This window comes from Strongylocentrotus purpuratus, unplaced genomic scaffold, assembly GCF_000002235.5.
Source record: "Strongylocentrotus purpuratus isolate Spur 01 unplaced genomic scaffold, Spur_5.0 spur5_scaffold_1, whole genome shotgun sequence".
In the NCBI taxonomy this organism is placed as follows: Eukaryota; Metazoa; Echinodermata; class Echinoidea; order Camarodonta; family Strongylocentrotidae; genus Strongylocentrotus; species Strongylocentrotus purpuratus.
Window position 1 is genome coordinate 24480506 of NW_022145594.1, and position 19356 is coordinate 24499861.

A 19356-nucleotide genomic window follows, 5' to 3' on the forward strand; every position below is an offset into this window, starting at 1 on the left:
TCCACATTTTTAGTCAAGTCATGGGTAGTAAGGATCAACTGTGTCACTGTAGAGTGTTTTGCCCTGAAACCATGTTGGTTATCCGCCAAGATGCCATGGGCCTCTAGATGTTTCATTATGTGAGAGTGGATGACATGTTCCAATATCTTGCTGATCACACTTGTTAGAGAAACTCCCCGGTAGTTGGCAGGTTCTTCCTTGGGCCCTTTTTTGTAGATGGCACAGACATTGGCATCTCTCCACTGAGATGGGAGAACTCCTTCGTCCGTAGATTGCTGAAAGATGTCTGTCAACACCGGAGTGATTTCTTCTGCACACAAATGTAGCATCCATGGTGAAATACCATCTGGTCCAGGGGCTTTGTTGGGCCTGACCTTTTTGATCTGCTTCAGAACACCCTCGTTCGTTATGGTCAAGGTTGGTATGTCAGGAACACTGCTCCTTCCCAGGGTTGGGACGTCTAATGTATCTTCGATGTTGAATACACTAGCAAATTGGTTGCTGAGAGCCTCTGCTTTTTCCAAGTCGTCGCTGATGATTTCGTTAGAAACCTTGAGATCAGCAACACCAGACTCTTCCTGTCTCATTTTCTTGACAAATGACCAGAAGGCCTTCGGGTTCTCTACCATACAGTGGGACAGGTTATCTGAGACTTAGTTCCGTTTAGCACTGTTAAGTTCTCTTCTGAAAGAGTGACTGAAGGTCCTGTAGATCTCCCAGTCTTTATTATCCTCAGATTTTTTGGCTTTGTTGTACAGCTTCTGTTTTTCCCTACAGAGCCGTCTGTGCTTCCTTTCGAACCATGGGAGATTTCTTCTGTTACTGGAGGACTTTGATGGAACATGCTCGTTCACGACTAGTTTGATCTTACTCTCAAACAAGTCCCATTTCTCTTGGACAGATTTCTCTGAAGCTGCTAGGAAAGCATCACTAAAGTCACTCATTTCCTGTCTAATTTTCTCGACGTTTGCCTTCTGTCTGATGTAGATCTTACGAGTAGGAGTCTTGCTCTTCCTAACCCCTACGTTTAGGTCGGTCAGAACTGCATGGTGATCACTCAGACCAGGTATGACCAAGACCTCGTCAATGAGGGAGGAATTGTTGACCAACACCAAGTCGAGTGTATTGTTCAATCTTGTTGGCTGCATTACCTTCTGTTCCAAGCCGTATGCTTGCGTGGTTTGTAGCAGTTTATCAGCTGACTCTTTAGATGCAGAGTGGTTGAGTACGGTTGAACTAGTAAGCCAATCGATGTTTGGTTGATTGAAGTCACCTTGTAGCACAATGTCTCTAAGTTTGGCACAGTTGTTTATCAACTCCAGTGAAGCAGCTAACTTATCCACAGTTTCGGTGTCGTCGTGCTTTGGTTTGTATACCGTCCCGAATAGTATTGGGCGCTTTCCTTGAATATCAAGCTGGCACCACATGATCTCACAATTGGTTTCTAGATCTTTTCTACGCTTTACAGGGAGGTCCTTTCTGTAGGCAAAGAATACTCCACCATGTCTGTCTGATAGCCTATCTCTTCGCAGGGCTGTATATCCCTCTGGTAGAAATTCGGCACTGTTGATAGATGGATCCAACCAGGTTTCAGTACCGTGTATGAAGTCTGGTTGTAATTCGTGGATCATTGCTTCCCATTCAGCACGCTTATTCATAATGCTTTGGAAGTTGATATTCAGTGATCTAAATTTGTTCCGCTTCTTCAGCTTGGACCAGTTGAATTTTGATGAAGATCTATTGTCTCTGTTCTCCTTGTCTTTGCCGTGGTCGCAATCATTCTTGTCACCGTTGTCGTCTTCGTCAGCTTCCTCCTCGTCAGATAAGGAAGAGGAGTTTGAGGAGTTGATAGCTTCGCATAAAGGGCAAACCCAGCTGAACGACGTCTCAACTAGATTGTCATAAGTGTCGTTGTCAACTCCTGCACACTGGTTGTGGGTCCATGCTTTGCATTCGTCACATTCCAGGCCACGTTGACCATACTTGACATTGTTGTTGCACCTAGTGCAAGGGGCTAAACAGTCTTGGCAATACCATGGTTTGCCGTTCACGATTGATCTGAATTCTGCTGAACTTGGATGAGCGCATAGGCATTTGCACATGTCATTTGCTTGCTCTCCAAAAAGAGCTCCTGATTGCTTGTTATTCTTATGTATTTGTACAATTTTATGTTACCATCTTTTTGTATTAGTAAGCTGGAAACTACTAGACAAGTTGGAGTTCATGAAGTGTTGTTTTTATGTCATATTCTGATGTATCAGTTTTTGGATTTGGTTGTATCTCCAGTAGTTTGGTAGCCATGTATTCCTGTGTATTTCTATGTAAGTACCATTAGCTATTGTACATAGCCTGCTTTATTGAACTTGAGTGTAGGGATTACAGATCAAAACACAATGAGGTCTATTCATCTTAGTGTCATTGTTGCACTATGTTTAGGTGCCTCAGTGATTTACTTTGTGCAATGTAGTGAAGAATCTTTTGTACAGCCCATTCAATATGGTCCTCTCACCAGAAAGCACTTTCTCACTAGAAAGCACTTTCTAAAGAGAAGAATTTCCTACCATCCAAACTGTACAGCTTCCTTCCAACTAGAACTCCTGCATGCTGGAGATGTTCATCCCAATCCAGGGCCGGATAGGGAAGACGGTGATACACTCTCGTCATCAGTGAGACATCATACTGATCATCATTTTCAACATGCGACTAAGTATCCCCCAGCCGAACTCTTGCAATGGAGACATCCAAGGTTTCAGCTTCCCCAGGACGTCAATGATATCATTCAGTCACTTGGAATTCATCGAAGGAGAACACGCAGAGGATCTCGGGGTGGCCAAAGAAAGAACAGTATCAGACGGAAGAGCCATGGTAATCCATCTTCGAACTTTCAACTTTGCTCTGTAAATGTACGGTCTGTCTGTAACAAGACTGCTCTGATACATGATTTCATATGTGATAGCAACGCGGACCTGATTGCCATGACAGAAACCTGGCTGACGGACAACGATGCAACGGTTCTGCATGAACTCATCCCTACTGGATATCGTTTTGTTCACCAACCACGGATGGGTCGTCGTGGTGGTGGAACCGGTCTCGCTTATAAAGAGACAATCAACGTCCATTAAGTTGCTGCGGGTGAAAAGGACTCCTTTGAGTTTGCAGAATATTCTATCTCATGTAAATCATTTCGCTTGCAACTAATTAATATCTATAGACCGCCCTATTCTGAATCACATCCAGTGACGGTTACATCTTTTGTATCAGAATTTAATGACTACATTCAATGTCATTTGTTGTCAAACACTCCTTTATTAATCATAGGAGATTTCAATATTCATGTGGATACTGCCAATGCAGATGCTAGACTCTTTGTAGATCTTCTCGAATCGCTCTGTTGTAAACAATTGGTTAATTTCTCTACACATGTACACGGTCACACCCTTGACCTCATGATATGTCGTCAGTCTGATGATATCGTATTTGGGTCACCATGGCCACATAGTTCTATATTATCTGATCACATTCCAGTCATGTGTTTTCTAAACTCTTCTAAACCTCCATTGCCTTCTAAACTGATATCATTTCGAAAGCTGTCTGCTATTGATGTGAATAGATTGAAGTTAGACATCGCTGAAAGCGAGCTCTGTATGCACACACCTAGTACCCTCACTGAACTAGCTTTGTTGTATGATACTACGCTTAGTGATATCTTAGAGAAACATGCCCCTGTTGTTACTAAACAGATAGTGTTACGTCCCCAAGTACCGTGGTATACTGACTGTGTCAGGACAGAAAAAAGGAAAAAGAGAAAGGCTGAAAAGCGCTGGTTGAAAACTAGGGCCGATAGTGATTGGGACAACTATAAGTCTGTTCGAAATGCAACATTGAAACTTCTGAACAAAGCTCGTGGAAAATATCACAGAGATCTGATCATGGAAAATAAGGATAATCAAAACAAGTTATTCAATGTTGTCAAGTCTCTATTGAACATGTCTAATAAACAACCCCTGATACCTTGTAGTACTGATAAACATAAGTTTGTGAATGACCTAGGTGATTATTTTCGTGACAAAGTCGTGAAAATCCACAAGAATATTGAAACTAGATTAGATGCAATGAATGAACCCAGGACCTATTCTCCATTAGCAACTTACTATGATGTCGATGTTTTGAGCAATTTCAAACCTCTTTCTGAGCACCAAGTTGAAAAACTTATACTTAACCTCAGTAAGAAGTCATGCTCTTTAGATCCTATGCCCACGAAACTTCTTCTACAATGTATCGACATATTAATTCCTGTGTTCACATCATTGATTAATCTTTCTCTCTCGACTGGTCATTTTCCCATGCAATGGAAAAATGCCCTCATCACACCTTTATTGAAAAAACCTGGTCTTGACACAGATTTTAAGAACTTAAGACCTATCAGCAATCTGAAATATATATCGAAGTTGGTTGAGGGTGCTGCTACCCAGCAAATTATGGATCACCTCAATTACAACTCACTTTTGCCATGTACTCAGTCTGCATATAGACAATTCCATAGTACTGAAACTGCACTGCTAAGAATAAAGAGTGATCTATTGATGGCTATGGATTCCCAGAAAGTCTCTCTTTTACTGTTATTAGATCTAAGTAGTGCATTCGACACCATAGATCATTCTTGCTTATTAGAAACTTTAAAGACCTGTTTTGGTATAGATGGTAGTGTTCTTGAATGGATAGAGTCGTATTTGGCGAATAGATATCAGAAGGTCAAAATAGACGATGTGATCTCTGATGATTTGCCAGTGCCTTTCGGAGTTCCACAAGGTTCTCGGCTGGGTCCTTTGTTATTTACTCTGTACACTGCTAATCTCATTTCAAATGTTCGAACAAATTTCCCCGAGATATCATGCCACTGCTATGCAGATGACACACAGCTGTACGTATCATTCAGACCTGATGAACATGCTAAAGAGCGATGTGTCTCACTCCTAGAAACATGTGTTGACTTTGTACGTGGATAGATGTTGCAAAATAGGCTCATGCTTAATGATGGTAAAACTGAATTAATGATCATTGGCACACCTAAACAGACATCCAAAATCAACTTGAACAGTGTATCAATTGGAGACTCTGTAATAGAACCATCTGTTAGTGCAAGAAATCTTGGAGTACAGTTCGATTCGAATTTGAATATGAGAGAGCACATCACAAATGTCTGTAAATCAGCATACTACATGATCTATAATCTCAGACGTATTCGTAAATATTTAGATAAGGACATTACGAAAGACATTGTACATGCATGTATTACCAATAAGCTGGACTATTGTAATGGTCTACTGTATGGGATCCCTGACTGTCAAATAGTGAGATTGCAACGGGTTCAAAACACCTGTGCAAGGCTGATCTGTGGTTGTTCTAAATTCACACGGATCACCCCAATTTTGAGAAATCTACATTGGTTACCAGTACGCCAGAGAATAACATTCAAAATCTTGCTGATTGTATATAAAGCACTTCTTGGTCAAGCTCCCACTTATATCAAAGAACTGTTGAATTTCAAACCTAATCAACACAATCGCAACTTGCGCAGTTCCCGAGATACTTTGTTGCTACAGATCCCATCTATCAAAACAAAAATAACGCTAGGTGATCGAGCATTTGCTTGTGCAGCCCCAAAACTCTGGAATAACTTGCCATTTGAAGTCAGGAAATCACCATCTGTAAACGTCTTTAAGTCAAAACTGAAAACACTTCTTTTTAATTAACTGTACCGTAAATCTAAGCATATCAGGAGCTCTTGTAGCGCAGTAGACTATATACCTAATGTTGGATAGTTTCTGCGCTTTATAAATGTACTATTATTATTATTATTATAACTTACTCCACAGCAGCTGGAGTGGTTATTCTGTCCACAGTCATTGCATGATATCCACCTGCGATTACTACTTCCCTTCCGGTGGCAAATTCCGCATTGTCTATCCTGTTGGGGTGATTTAGGTAACATGTTCATGTATTGTATAAAATGGTATCTAGACTTGGTGAATCCAGTGAGTTCAAGAGTAGAAAAAACGTAGCACGTTGCACTAAACACAAGTTCACAAAGATTGTAATGTAGACTCTATATAAAAGTGATGTCACATGAAGTACACAATGTCACTAAGAACACAGTAAAAAGTTTCATAAGAGGATGAGGGATGCTACTCTCCACTGCTGGCTCGACTTTAAAAAGCAGGAACATCCAAGGCATAGTATAGTACGTTGCACCAAACACAAATTCACAAAGTTTGTAATGTAGACTCTTACGTGAAGTACACAATGTCACTAAGAACACAGGAGAGAGTTTCATAAAAGGATGAGGGGCTGCTACTCTCCACTGCAGACTCGACTTTAAAAAGCAGGAACATCCAAGACATTCACAAAGTTTGTAATGTAGACTCTATAAAGATGTCACATGAAGTACACAATATCACTATAAAGAACACAGTAAAAAGTTTCATAAAAGGATGAGGGGCTGCTACTCTCCACTGCTGGCTCGGCTTTAAAAAGCAGGAGCATCCAAGGCATAGGCCTAGTACGTTGCACCAAACACGAATTCACAAATTCACAAAGTTTGTAATGTAGGTCTACCGTCTAGATCTAGAGATCTAGACTACGGTCACATGAAGTACACAATGTCACTAAGAACACAGGAGAGAGTTTCATAAAAGGATGAGGGGCTGCTACTCTCCACTGCAGACTCGACTTTAAAAAGCAGGAACATCCAAGACATTCACAAAGTTTGTAATGTAGACTCTATAAAGATGTCACATGAAGTACACAATGTCACTATAAAGAACACAGTAAAAAGTTTCATAAAAGGATGAGGGGCTGCTACTCTCCACTGCTGGCTCGGCTTTAAAAAGCAGGAACATCCAAGGCATAGGCCTAATACGTTGCACCAAACACGAATTCACAAATTCACAAAGTTTGTAATGTAGGTCTACCGTCTAGATCTAGAGATCTAGACTACGGTCACATGAAGTACACAATGTCACTTAAACACAGGAAAAAGTTTCATAGAAGGATGAGGGGCTGCTGCTCTCCACTACTGGTTTGTTAATAATAATAATAATCATAGTATTCTGCTTTTGCTTATTAAATACAAACGTCTCTAGGCGCTTTAAATACAGATACACTAGTACCCCGGTCAATGGATTAAATACTAAATCTCCACTCCCTCTCTCTCTCCACTGCAATCTCCACTCCCAGGACCTCAATTTTTGTAAAGCCTTTATTTATTAATATTTGATACTTCGATTGACCAATATAAGTATGACATGTATTATAGATGAACACAGCTCTCACATGTTTAGGTTTTTGTAGTAAGGAGGAACAAGATTAACCCAAGTAAAGCCCCAGTCCCATATAAAGCCGGACCAGCACGGACGAGCACGGACCACTCCGGACCATCCCGGACCATGGTCTGGGGTGATCCGGGATGGTCCGGGATGTTTTGTTCAAAAAATCGCAACCTCCCCGGACCCAACACGGTACCACTACGGACCGCCCCGGACCGTCCGGGCATAGCCCCGGCAGCAGTACAGATCATTCCAGACCCAGTACGGAGCCGCCACGGACCACCCCGGTGCCAACACGGTGCCAACACGGATGACACCGGACCATCCCGGTGCCAACACGGATCATCCCGGAACGCCCCGGTGCTGGTCCAGGGTGATCCGTGTCGCCACCGTGCTGGGTCCGGGATCATCCGTAGGGGCGCCGGGGTGATTCGGGGTCAATAACTCACTCCCGGACTACCATGGATCAACACGGACCGCCCCGGCGCCACTACGGATGACCCCGGACCCAGCAAACTATTGTCCCGGACCGTCCCGGACCACCCCGGCAGTTTTTGACCGTCAAAAACATCCGGGTCGACTCCCGGACCGCCCAGGACCATCCAGGACCATCCAGGACCATCCAGGACCATCCAGGACCACCCCGGTGCCAACACGGTGTCAACACGGACCGAATCCCGGATCACCCCGGATGGGGTCCGGGATGGTCCGGGACGGTCCGGGACGTATATGGGACTGTAGCTTTATCATTTTAAAAGACCAGGGAAGTGTTTCACAAATATTCTAAATCAAACTTAACTCTTAAGTTGGACTTAAAAATTATGGAGAGCCATTTGTAGCCTTAAAATGCAGTATATTCAAAAGCGAAAATTGAAGTATTGTAGACTTTTTATAAATTCCGCATCAAGAAAATAAAATCTCCTTGATTATAGAAAATATGAAGGATTTGAATCAACATTTCATGCCTTTTAAAATAACTTTTTACAAAATATTTTCATAGATGCTAACGACTTTCCATAACTGTTAAGTCCAACTTATCAATAAATTAGGACCTTTGTGAAACACCCCCTGGGATCTTATAAAGAGTTGATATCGATTGCAACTTATTTGCAATTGATATTAATAGCAACTTTGTACATAAGGACGAATCGTAACTCTTTATAAGACGGGGCCCAGAAATCATTGAATGTTTGGTTCAAGTATTAGATACTCCATCTACACTGCCAAACAGACTGAAAACCCTCCATTTATTAGCCATTCGGTGTTAAGTATTGTTTCGCTTGATCTGTTGCTGGTTTGGACCCCGTTTCATTAAACTTGTTATCAATAATAATTTATAATCTATTGAAATAAACTGTTGTTATAAGATACTGAAAATCGTTTCAGGTGACTTGCTAAGAGCAAATTCGCCATAGAAATGTATCATTTGTTCCGGATAACAAGTTTTATTAAATGGACTTCTGGTTAGGGTCTTGAGGACGTGACCTTACATACTTGTATACATTATACAGGTATGTTTCATATTACTGGGGATAGACCTGGGCCCTGTGTTACAAAGAGTTGAAATCAATTGCATCTTATTTGGGATTTATATCAATCGCAGCTATGTACATAAGGCATAGGAGACTGCAACATTGCGATTGATTTTATTTTGATCAATTACAACTCTTTGTAAGACGGGGTCCTGGTCCAGAGTCATCAACTTTTCTTCCCTTCATCTTTCAGCTGGAGTCCCGGATGAGAAAATCGCAGCGCTTGCTGAGAATCCCAAGGATGAACATGCCATCGAGCAGCTTGGCATCAACTTCGGCTTCAGGCAGTTCAAGGTCAATCAATACCTCAAGAGCAACAGAGACCATGGCGATCATTCAGGAACCCTGGCCATGCTCCAGGCTTGGAGGAAGAAGACCCCTCGGACGAGGCAGACACCGAACCTGGTGAAAGCCCTCAAGAATGCCGGCATTGATGGGTCGTTCAACAACAATTAAGGTAGTACCTGAGCCACGTTTCATGAATTAAAAAGAACTATATGTGATTATTGATATAAGCTACGGACATTTTAACATTTTAATGGATTTGAGTAGAATTGTCATAGATCTGTCCTAACAAGTTTTATGAAACAGGGCTCAAGGGCGGATCCAGGATTTTGAAGAAAAAGGGGAATAATATTCAATTTTATATTGAAGCCCCCTCCAAAAAAATATATATAGAAGATGGGGATGGAATAGGAGGCGATGAAGAATATGAAGAAAATGAGGCCATTCCTAAAGAAAGAGGCACAATCTTGATATTGTGTCACGTAAACTGTGTCATTTCATATTTACATGTTGACATATAATAGTCAGTTTCATTCTGGGGGAACCCACTAAGGAATAAAAAAGTCAAGGTCCATTAAGGATGTTTCATCAAAGTAAATCTTTTCCGACAAAACTTAAAGATATTTAAATGATCAGATGTATTATGATTAGATTTAGATACCTAGGCTCATTAATAGGAAAAATGCTACAAGTGCATATAATTTTATTCTTTCTAGATAACTGAAGTTCTGAACTCAAGGTGACATCACCTCTTGGAACCCTAAGATCTCTGCCTCATCATGAAGAAAAGTACATTTTGATACAATTTGAGGCTTATGCAAATTATTTAGGGGAAATACTGCCATCATCGTCATATCCCGAACTTTTTCTCCACATGCATGTTGTGTGCAGGAAAGCGAGGGTACGAGTCGGTTCTTGTGGAGACGATGCAGACTGTGAATGTACAACACGACGGCGATTAAGAGCGGATAATGATGAATGAAGGCAGATAAACGTTTATTTTTATTCAGTAATTATGTTTAAAAAGCACCTTGTTACTGTTTTTGCTTTTTGAAATTGAAAGACACTGCATTGAGACATTGGACAAGACTAACACATTGCAGGATACTAGTGTGCTAAATACAATAATAACACATATTCATTACGATTTAATTTGATATGCCGACCTGCATATGTGAGAACGCCTGATAAAATAGGATTTGTAATAAAACATTATATTAACAAATGTGTTTAAATCACATAAGCCGGGTTGAAATGCCCCACTATCATATTTGCAAAAATGTATACATTTATATCTTTACGCTAAAGTTTTCGCTACCAAGCCTTTGTAGAATTTCGCGATTTTTTTATCAATTTCGGACGAATTAGCATCGTTGTACTAAATGTATTTCTAATTAGGCCTATGTCTTTACAGTTAAGTTAGTTAAGATACTGAAGTTAAATATGTTTCTTAGTTATAGGTAGATTTGATTGCATCAACTATGTTATTATTTGTTTTGCCACCTGGGTAACCAAGACTTAAGATTTAGCCTAATTGTTAAAGTACTACTTGGGAACATTTCGTAAATACGAGTTTATACGAGTATATACGAGTATATATTTCGTTTATATTTCGTTTATACGAGTTTATACGAGTTTTAAATACGTTGTAAAAAATTCGTAATGAATTGATGTAAATATTACTTACGCAAAACATGTATTCAGTTGGGTAGTTAATTGTTTTCCCGTAAAAAATATTTTGTTGTCATTGGACTACATTTCATTACAGGATGGAAATGGAAGAAGGTGAAGGGAGAATAAAAATAAAGAAAGTGCTTACTAAGAGAGAGAGAGAGAGAGAGAGAGAGAGAGAGAGCATGAGAGCGAGAGAGAAAGAGAGAGAGAGAGAGGGTGGTAGAGAGGGAAGAGGAGAAGGGGAGTGGGAAACAGCGAGACAAAAAGAGAGAGAAAGAGAAAAAAAGAAGAGAGGGGGAGAGAGAGAAAAGGAAAGGGGAGAGTAGGAGAGGAGGAGGGAGAGAGAGAGAGAGAGAGAGGGTGGTAGAGAGGGAAGAAGAGAAGGGGAGTGGGAAACAGCCAGCCAAAAAGAGAGAGAAAGAGAAAAAAAGAAGAGAGGGGGAGAGAGAGAGAAGGAAAGGGGAGAGTAGGAGAGGAGGAGGGAGAGAGAGAGAGAGAGAGAGAGAGAGAGAGGTAGAGAGGGAAGAGGAGAAGGGGAGTGGGAAACAGCGAGACAAAAAGAGAGAGAAAGAGAAAAAAAGAAGAGAGGGGGAGAGAGAGAGAAGGAAAGGGGAGAGTAGGAGAGGAGGAGGGAGAGAGAGAGAGAGAGAGAGAGGGTGGTAGAGAGGGAAGAGGAGAAGGGGAGTGGGAAACAGCCAGCCAAAAAGAGAGAGAAAGAGAAAAAAAAAGAGAGGGGGAGAGAGAGAGAAGGAAAGGGGAGAGTAGGAGAGGAGGAGGGAGAGAGAGAGAGAGAGAGAGAGGTAGAGAGGGAAGAGGAGAAGGGGAGTGGGAAACAGCGAGACAAAAAGAGAGAGAAAGAGAAAAAAAGAAGAGAGGGGGAGAGAGAGAGAAGGAAAGGGGAGAGTAGGAGAGGAGGAGGGAGAGAGAGAGAGAGAGAGGGTGGTAGAGAGGGAAAAGGAGAAGGGGAGTGGGAAACAGCCAGCCAAAAAGAGAGAGAAAGAGAAAAAAAGAAGAGAAGGGGAGAGAGAGAAGGAAAGGGGAGAGGAGGAGAGGAGGAGGGAGAGAGAGAGAGAGAGAGAGAGAGTTGTAGAGAGGGAAGAGGAGAAGGGGAGTGGGAAACAGCGAGACAAAAAGAGAGAGAAAGAGAAAAAAGAAGAGAGGGGGAGAGAGAGAAGGAAAGGGGAGAGTAGGAGAGGAGGAGAGAGAAAGAGAGAGAGAGAAAAGAGAGAGAGAGAGAGAGAGAACGAGAGAGGGGGAGGGAGACAAAGAGAGAGAAAGAGAAAAAAAGAAGAGAGGGGGAGAGAGAGAGAGAGAAGAAAAGGGGAGAGTAGGAGATGAGGAGGGAGACAGAGAGAGAGGGTGGTAGCGAGGGAAAAAGAGAAGGGGAGTGGGAAACAGCGAGACAAAAAGAGAGAGAAAGAGAAAAAAAGAAGAGAGGGGGAGAGAGAGAAAAGGAAAGGGGAGAGTAAGAGAGGAGGAGGGAGATAGAGAGAGAGGGTGGCAGCGAGGGAAGAAGAGAAGGGGAGTGGAAAACAGCGAGACAAAAAGAGAGAGAGAAAGAGAAAAAAAGAAGAGAGGGGGAGAGAGAGAAGGAAAGGGGAGAGTAGGAGAGGAGGAGGGAGAGAGAGAGAGAGAGAGAGAGAGAGGTAGAGAGGGAAGAGGAGAAGGGGAGTGGGAAACAGCGAGACAAAAAGAGAGAGAAAGAGAAAAAAGAAGAGAGGGGGAGAGAGAGAGAAGAAAAGGGAGAGTAGGAGAGGAGGAGGGAGAGAGAGAGAGAGAGAGAGAGAGAGGGTGGTAGAGAGGGAAGAGGAGAAGGGGAGTGGGAAACAGCCAGCCAAAAAGAGAGAGAAAGAGAGAAAAAAAAGAAGAGAAGGGGAGAGAGAGAAGGAAAGGGGAGAGTAGGAGAGGAGGAGGGAGAGAGAGAGAGAGAGAGAGGGTTGTAGAGAGGGAAGAGGAGAAGGGGAGTATGAAACAGCGAGACAAACAGAGAGAGAAAGAGAAAAAAGAAGAGAGGGGGAGAGAGAGAAGGAAAGGGGAGAGTAGGAGAGGAGGAGAGAGAAAGAGAGAGAGAGAAAAGAGAGAGAGAGAGAGAGAGAACGAGAGAGGGGGAGGGAGACAAAGAGAGAGAAAGGAAGAGAGAGCGAGAGAAAAAGCTGAGAGAGAGAGAGAGCCACAGAGAGACCGAAAGAAAATATATTCATCCGAGACATGTTCATAATGCTAGGAGTCCACTGGGCCGGCGCCAGTTGGTGCCAGTTCGCGCCAAAGATTATGTGATTGGCGCGTAGTGGCTCGCTGTGGCGCCGAATTAATGTCCGCTCGGCATGTGTCGCCAAGTGGAATAAACTGGGTGCCATATGGCGTGCGCCAAATGCCACCCGGCTTGCTCCAAAATGTTGCGCCAGTTCGCGCCAGTTTGCGCCATTACACGGCCATTTGATTCCAAAATTCACCCTGTTGGCGCCATTCGCGCCAATAGACGGCTACTTTGCGCCACTTGGTAATTAGTTTGTGCCAAAGGTCGCCAAATTGGTTTGAACTTGCCGCCGCTTGGCGCTACTTGCCGACTAAATAAATACCGGCCATTGGCTACCTGGTTCAGACCCTCTTCAGCTGCTGTATGAACAACATCTCTACTAAATATTTACAATTTTGATATGTCTGAGGCTTTTGATAATGTTGGAGTGATGATACTGCTCCATCAGAAGATGATAAGAGATGCTGAGGTGGCCACTGCCTATCAACGTATGCTGGCCAATCCTGAAGAAGAAGAGCCTCCTAAGAAGAAAAGGAAGCACAACTGGTGGTTTAGACCCATGCTCCACCCACAGTTGAGGGCCGAACGTGGACAGTACCACACTTTGATGGAAGAGCTGAGTGAGAATGACAGGAGGAAGTTCAAGAACTACACAAGGGTGTCCCCAGAGATGTTTGATGACCTGTTGGTCAGGCTTACACCCCACTTGCAGAAAAAGGACACCCACATCAGGAAGGCCATTCCCCTGGTCTCAAGCTGTCCGTCTTCCTGCGCCATCTCGCCAATGGGGCCACCTATGCCGAGCTGTCTTTCAACTTCCGAATGGGCAAGGAAACCATCCAGAAGTTTGTCCCTGATGTAGCCAGAGCGGTAGTGGATGAGTATGCTACAGAAGTCATCTCCCTCCCCACAACCAATGAAGGCTGGCTTGAGGTTGCAGGTGATTTTGAAGCCAGATGGAATCTTCCTCACTGTCTGGGAGGCTATGACGGAAAGCACATCCGTCTCCAGAAGCCCAACAAATCAGGCAGCCTTTACTTCAACTACAAGCAGTTCTTCTCGGTTGTCCTGATGGCTCTGGTAGATTCAAAATACCAGTTCCTTTGGATCGATGTGGGTGGGGTTGGCCATCAGTCTGATGCCCAGATCTACAACAACAGTGAACTGAAGGAGTGCATTGAAGCTGGCACTTTAGGCATCCCAGATCCAGCTCCTCTTCCCCATGATGATGAAGAGCACCCTATGCCGTACTTCTTCGTGGGAGACTATGCCTTCGCCATGAGGACGTACATGATGAAGCCTTATGGCCGTCGTAACATGGACCAACAGCAGAAGATCTTCAACTACAGGTTGTCCAGGGCAAGGCGTGTGGTTGAAAATGCCTTTGGTATTCTGGCTCTGCGGTTCCAGTGCTTCCTTGGCCAGATGAGACAGGAACCAGACACAGTCCGCCTGCTCATTGAAGCTGCCGTCATGCTGCACAACCTCATCAGGAAGCACTATCAAGCATGGGACGTCCGCATGTTGGACCAGGAGGATGCCCAGCACAACCTCATCCCTAGAGCTTGGAGAACTGCCGCCATCACTGTGAGAACGTCCTGCGATGCCGCCCTGCTGTTATAGGCGGCAAGTGGCGCCGAATGGCGGGCAATCAGGTGGCATTTGGCGCGAAGTAGTCACCAATCGGGTGCCGTTTGGCTCGCGTAGTGGCGCAAACAAGGTGCCCCTTGGCGCCAAGTGGCGCCATGTGGCGCGAAATCTCATTGGCGCAACTTGGCGCGCGCCATTACATTCCAGTGGATTCCAATAGGCGGATTGTTTGCGCCAAAGGGCGTTATGTTGGCGCCATTTGGTTCCACTTGGCGGACACTTGGCGCTGATTGCTCGATGCAAGTGGCGCGACGAAAATTTCAAACATTTTGAAATTTTCTTGCCGCCACATTCAAATTTGGTGCCGTTGCGGGCCACCACGAGCCAGTTGGGAGGCAGTTTGAGCCACTACACGCCACTAGGCACCTTATTGGCGACACTAGGCGCCACAGTAAATTGCATTGGCGCAAACTGGCGCCAACTGGCGCGGCCCAGTGGACTCCTAGCATAACAAAGCATTATTACAGGTGTACAGTCAACATCTATTTTATTCATAGCCCTTGTATTTGGATGTTTTACTTCGTTTTTCCTTACTCAAGAATGAAACGTGGACTGGTTGAATTAGGGCCTGCGTTGAATACTTTAGATGATAACTTTAATATGTCACGTCCTCAAAGAAACATAAATCGGGCAAATCATTTTTCTTTTAATTACAAAACTTGGTGAGGGTATGAATAGTGTAGCTGTTAACTGTAGATATTATGTTATTGTACAATCAGTCAATGAAGAGTTTGTTCCTCTTACGAACAGTGTGAGGCGCCTAATTTAGTGTTGGATTTTCTTTCTCAATAAGAGCATTGTGAATACAAAGGGGTTTCGATTTGTGATCCCATACAAATATGATCGATAGAAATCTATTCTTCTTCTCCAATGCACCATCTCCATTATCTTTGTCATGAACACGGGGGTCTATACAGGTGGGTTTTTCCCCAGGGGGTATTTTAGCACACAATTAAGTTTACGCCATATGCCACATTGCCTGGCTACGTTTTAAAGCATATATACATTAGCTTTTTTGAATTCATGTTTATACAAACAGGCATAACAGCTGGTTAATACTAGCTAACGACAATTATTTGAGTGTACACTAATGGGATATGAATATAGAAATACGTTAAAGGGGAAGTCAACTCTGATATTAACTTATATTTAATGGAAGCATTTGAAGCATACATTTGAGGAAGTAAACATAGCATGAATATGAATCAGCATGGATTTGCCTATGCGGTGGTCACATCCCGCCGTACTTGCAAGTGCGTGCTGTCTACGTGCAAAAACGTGGGCAAAATTTGGGTATCGGTACGTGGTGAGTACCGCCTCCGTACGGATTTGGGAGCACGCAGACACACCGTAGCACTTTTAGTGCACGAGGAACTTTCGCTGCGTTCGGGCTACCGATTCACCCCCAGTGCGCGTGACGTGCATGCCCGGTACTGCCAACGAGCGCACAACGCACTGACTCCGTGCGTTTTTAAATTTGTTTCCCACGATCACTTGCTATACGGAATGCGCACTTAGCACGTGCGTGCTGCGCACGTGATAAGCGCGTGGTCCGTGCTTACTCGCCACTTCCCCAGTTCAACTTTCTAATGAGCACGCAGAACTCACGTGGACCGTACCGAGTAAGCACGTGCTCCGCACTTACAACGCACGTTGTGCGCACTGATTTATGCAGTATACAAAAGCCGACCCAACGGAAGAGTGCCAACATTTCGTCTCCAAGATGGCGCCGAAGAAGACACAGAATAAGGGGTCAGCTGCATCTCCAGCTCAAAAGGCAGCAGATAAGAAGGCCCAGAGAGGCCCAACAGAAACGGGCCGCGGAAGATGAGAGGGCCAGAGAGGAAGAGGAGAGGAGGAACGAAAAAGAGTCAGATGGTGACGCCAAAGCGTCTGATCATGAGGAGGGTGCTGCTGGTGGATCGGAGAAGGGGTCACATGAAAAGGGTGTGACAAAGGAAAAGGCCAACTGCTCGTTCTCGGCGAAACAGGAGGAGCGCCTGGTTGAGTTCTTCTCGGTCAACCCGGTCTTCTTCGATAAGTTTCCCAGGGTTTTCCCTTCCCTTGAGGCCCGTTGGCCGACCATCTGGTTGGGTTCGGTCATCTGCACATCCTCCCTCCAGGCCCCGGGGACCACGTTGCCATCCTCATCCTCGTGGTCCAAATTAAGGTCCTGTAGTCCGGACCGGCGCTTTCGCAGCCAATTGTGAAGGGTGAGGCAGCCCAACACAACGCGAATCACCCTGTCAGGCTCCAACAGCAGGGTGGTGAGTAGGCACCGCCACCGGTGAGCCAATATCCCGAAGCCGTTCTCCACAACCCGACGGGCCCGAGAGGTCCGATAGTTCATCACGCTCTCTTTGTGGGTCATGGCACGGCGACTGTATGGCTTCAAGAGCCACTTTCGCAGGGGAAAAGCATCATCGCCTACGATGAAGTAGAGAAAGTTCCGGTCGTCGCCTGGAAGTGGATCTTGTGCTGGGAATCCAATGGTGTTGTCCTCCAGTGCCCCCCGGAGGGTGGACTCGTTGAACACGCTTGCGTCTGAGGAAGAGCCGTTTGCCCCCACCTTGCACCACAAGAAGGAATAGTTAGCATCCACGATGGCCAGGAGCACCACAGAACAGAAGCGCTTATAATTGTAATAGAGCGATCCACTTTTATTGGGCTTCTTGATGGCGATATGTTTCCCATAACAGTGGTGAAAGTTCCATCGCGTTCCAAACTGGCTGGCGACGGCTTTCCACTCGTCCTGTGTGGAGGGCATGTTGAACATCTCCTCCTTATGTTCCTTGTAGATGGCGGTGCAGACCTCCGGCACGAACGTGGATATGCTGTTGTGTGCCACCCGGAAGTCGTAAATTTTAAAGCAAAACCAAGAATTTGTTATGGCAGAAATGAAGACACACACCTTGGGCACTTGGAGATTCGAGGGGTCACTCGGAGCAGGAGCTCGGCGAAGAGATTGGGTCCATTCAGATGTATCCGACATAGTCCCCCCGCGATTCACGCTCTAGCTCTTGGAACAACGTTTCGTACTGCCCGAAAGCCTCCTCCTCTCGATCCATGGGCGAACCCACCATCTCCTGCGTCGGCATCTCTGTTGCCTCTCTCTCTCCCGTATCAAGGCAAGTAATACCACGTCGTGCTCATGCGTTGCCACTTGAAGGTGTTCTTGCAGCATCAGAACCCGGAGTCTCTGCGGTGGAATGGACGGCATCATGAGGAGGCAGCAGCAGCTGGGACTTCTAGAGAAAATGGGAATGTCGTCCTATATACTTCGACATACCCCGACTCACCAAGTTCTTCGTACGTGCACGCACTTACAACGTGCGAGTGAGTAAGGACACCGTACGTGAGCAGCACGTGTAAGTACGGCCTCTGTAAGATAACGTGGCAACCGCACGGAGACCGTACGTTGTAAGCACGTAGTAAGCACGTTGTAAGCACGTACAACGCACTTACCACGTGCGCAACGTACGATGCACGCAACCGCTCTAGGCCAGGCGTGGCGTGCGGGCCACGTACTTACACCGTGCGTGTGACGTGCTTTGCCGGTACTCCCTCCCTGCCTTTGCCACTCCCTCCCTACGTTTTCATAAAACGTGGCGGCCGTGGCCTCCCCAAAAACCGTACGGACTAAAAACACGCACGGTGGGATGTGACCAACGCTTAAAGGGTGTTTTGTTCATGTTCGTTATGCGGCGTATCTGCTTTGATAATAACTTGAGATTTGTATTTGCACACACCACTGTGAGGGTCCATGATTCATTGTCACCACCGAAAAAAAGGCCATGTCAGATTTACAAGGTAAGAAGAATGAATTGCTCGGAAAGGGGGCCATAATCATAAGTATTGTTAAGTATCTCATGTTGGCGCCAAAATCAGGCTAAAAGCCTTGGTTTTTAAACAGTTTGATGAACAGGTTGTGTATTTTTGTTCCTGGTACTTAATGATCAATGCATACTGGTTCAGTTCGCTCAAAATCTTGCTAATTTTGGCACTGCTTTTGTGCTTTTAAACAAGTTCAAAGTCTATTAAAGTAGTCGCCATAGCAGAATAAAATTGGCAGAGCAAACATGATATTATGAATTGTTTCTATATACGAACAGTGAAGCGAGTTTATCATGTGAATGTTTCGTGTAAGTAGTAAACAAAACCATGGACCTTGTACGTGATAAAACGTATTAGGTCAATATCGTTAAGCTTGTATATGAACATGAACAGACAATGGCGGAATCACCTGTGTGTATATGCACGTTAAATCCATTCGTATGAACCATTTGTGTTGTCCCATATACATCTTTCTGTGTACAGTGATTGTTACTTTACCAAGACTGGGCCAAATTTATGATGATTTTGATGACTCCAGAACCTTGCAGTACACACCAATACTTACATGCTATATGATCAACTTTTGTGATCCATCCCACACCCTTTCTTTCACAATGCAATCGCATTACCAGAACTCACCTTTATCTTTAATAAAACGTTATCACAATTGTACATGTAGATCTTTTATTATTGTAATAAGTAAATAATAGTTGGTCATGATTTTCGATCCTATGCAAATATCATGGATGAAAATCTATTTCTCTTCTTTAATGCATCATCTCCGATATCTGTGTCATGT

General features: G+C 44.3%; 3 protein-coding genes across 3 annotated transcripts; 1 reads left to right on the plus strand and 2 right to left on the minus strand.

Annotated features, from left to right (window-relative positions):
* Positions 1-653: 653 nt before the first annotated feature.
* Positions 654-2664, minus strand: LOC115921297. Its single transcript, XM_030978638.1, has 2 exons — positions 2576-2664; positions 654-2001 (listed from the first exon to the last, which is right to left on the minus strand). Exons 1-2 carry the CDS (start codon positions 2662-2664, stop codon positions 654-656), a joined length of 1437 nt encoding a protein of 478 aa, XP_030834498.1.
* Positions 2665-13710: 11046 nt separating this feature from the next.
* LOC115921298 lies at positions 13711-14696 on the plus strand. The gene is made up of 2 exons (XM_030978639.1): positions 13711-14186; positions 14484-14696. The coding sequence occupies exons 1-2, from the start codon at positions 13896-13898 to the stop codon at positions 14694-14696; spliced, it is 504 nt and encodes a 167-aa protein (XP_030834499.1). The 5' UTR covers positions 13711-13895.
* A 1924-nt stretch (positions 14697-16620) lies between these two features.
* Positions 16621-17490, minus strand: LOC115921299 (protein ALP1-like). Its single transcript, XM_030978640.1, has one exon. It carries the CDS (start codon positions 17488-17490, stop codon positions 16621-16623), a length of 870 nt encoding a protein of 289 aa, XP_030834500.1.
* Positions 17491-19356: the final 1866 nt, after the last annotated feature.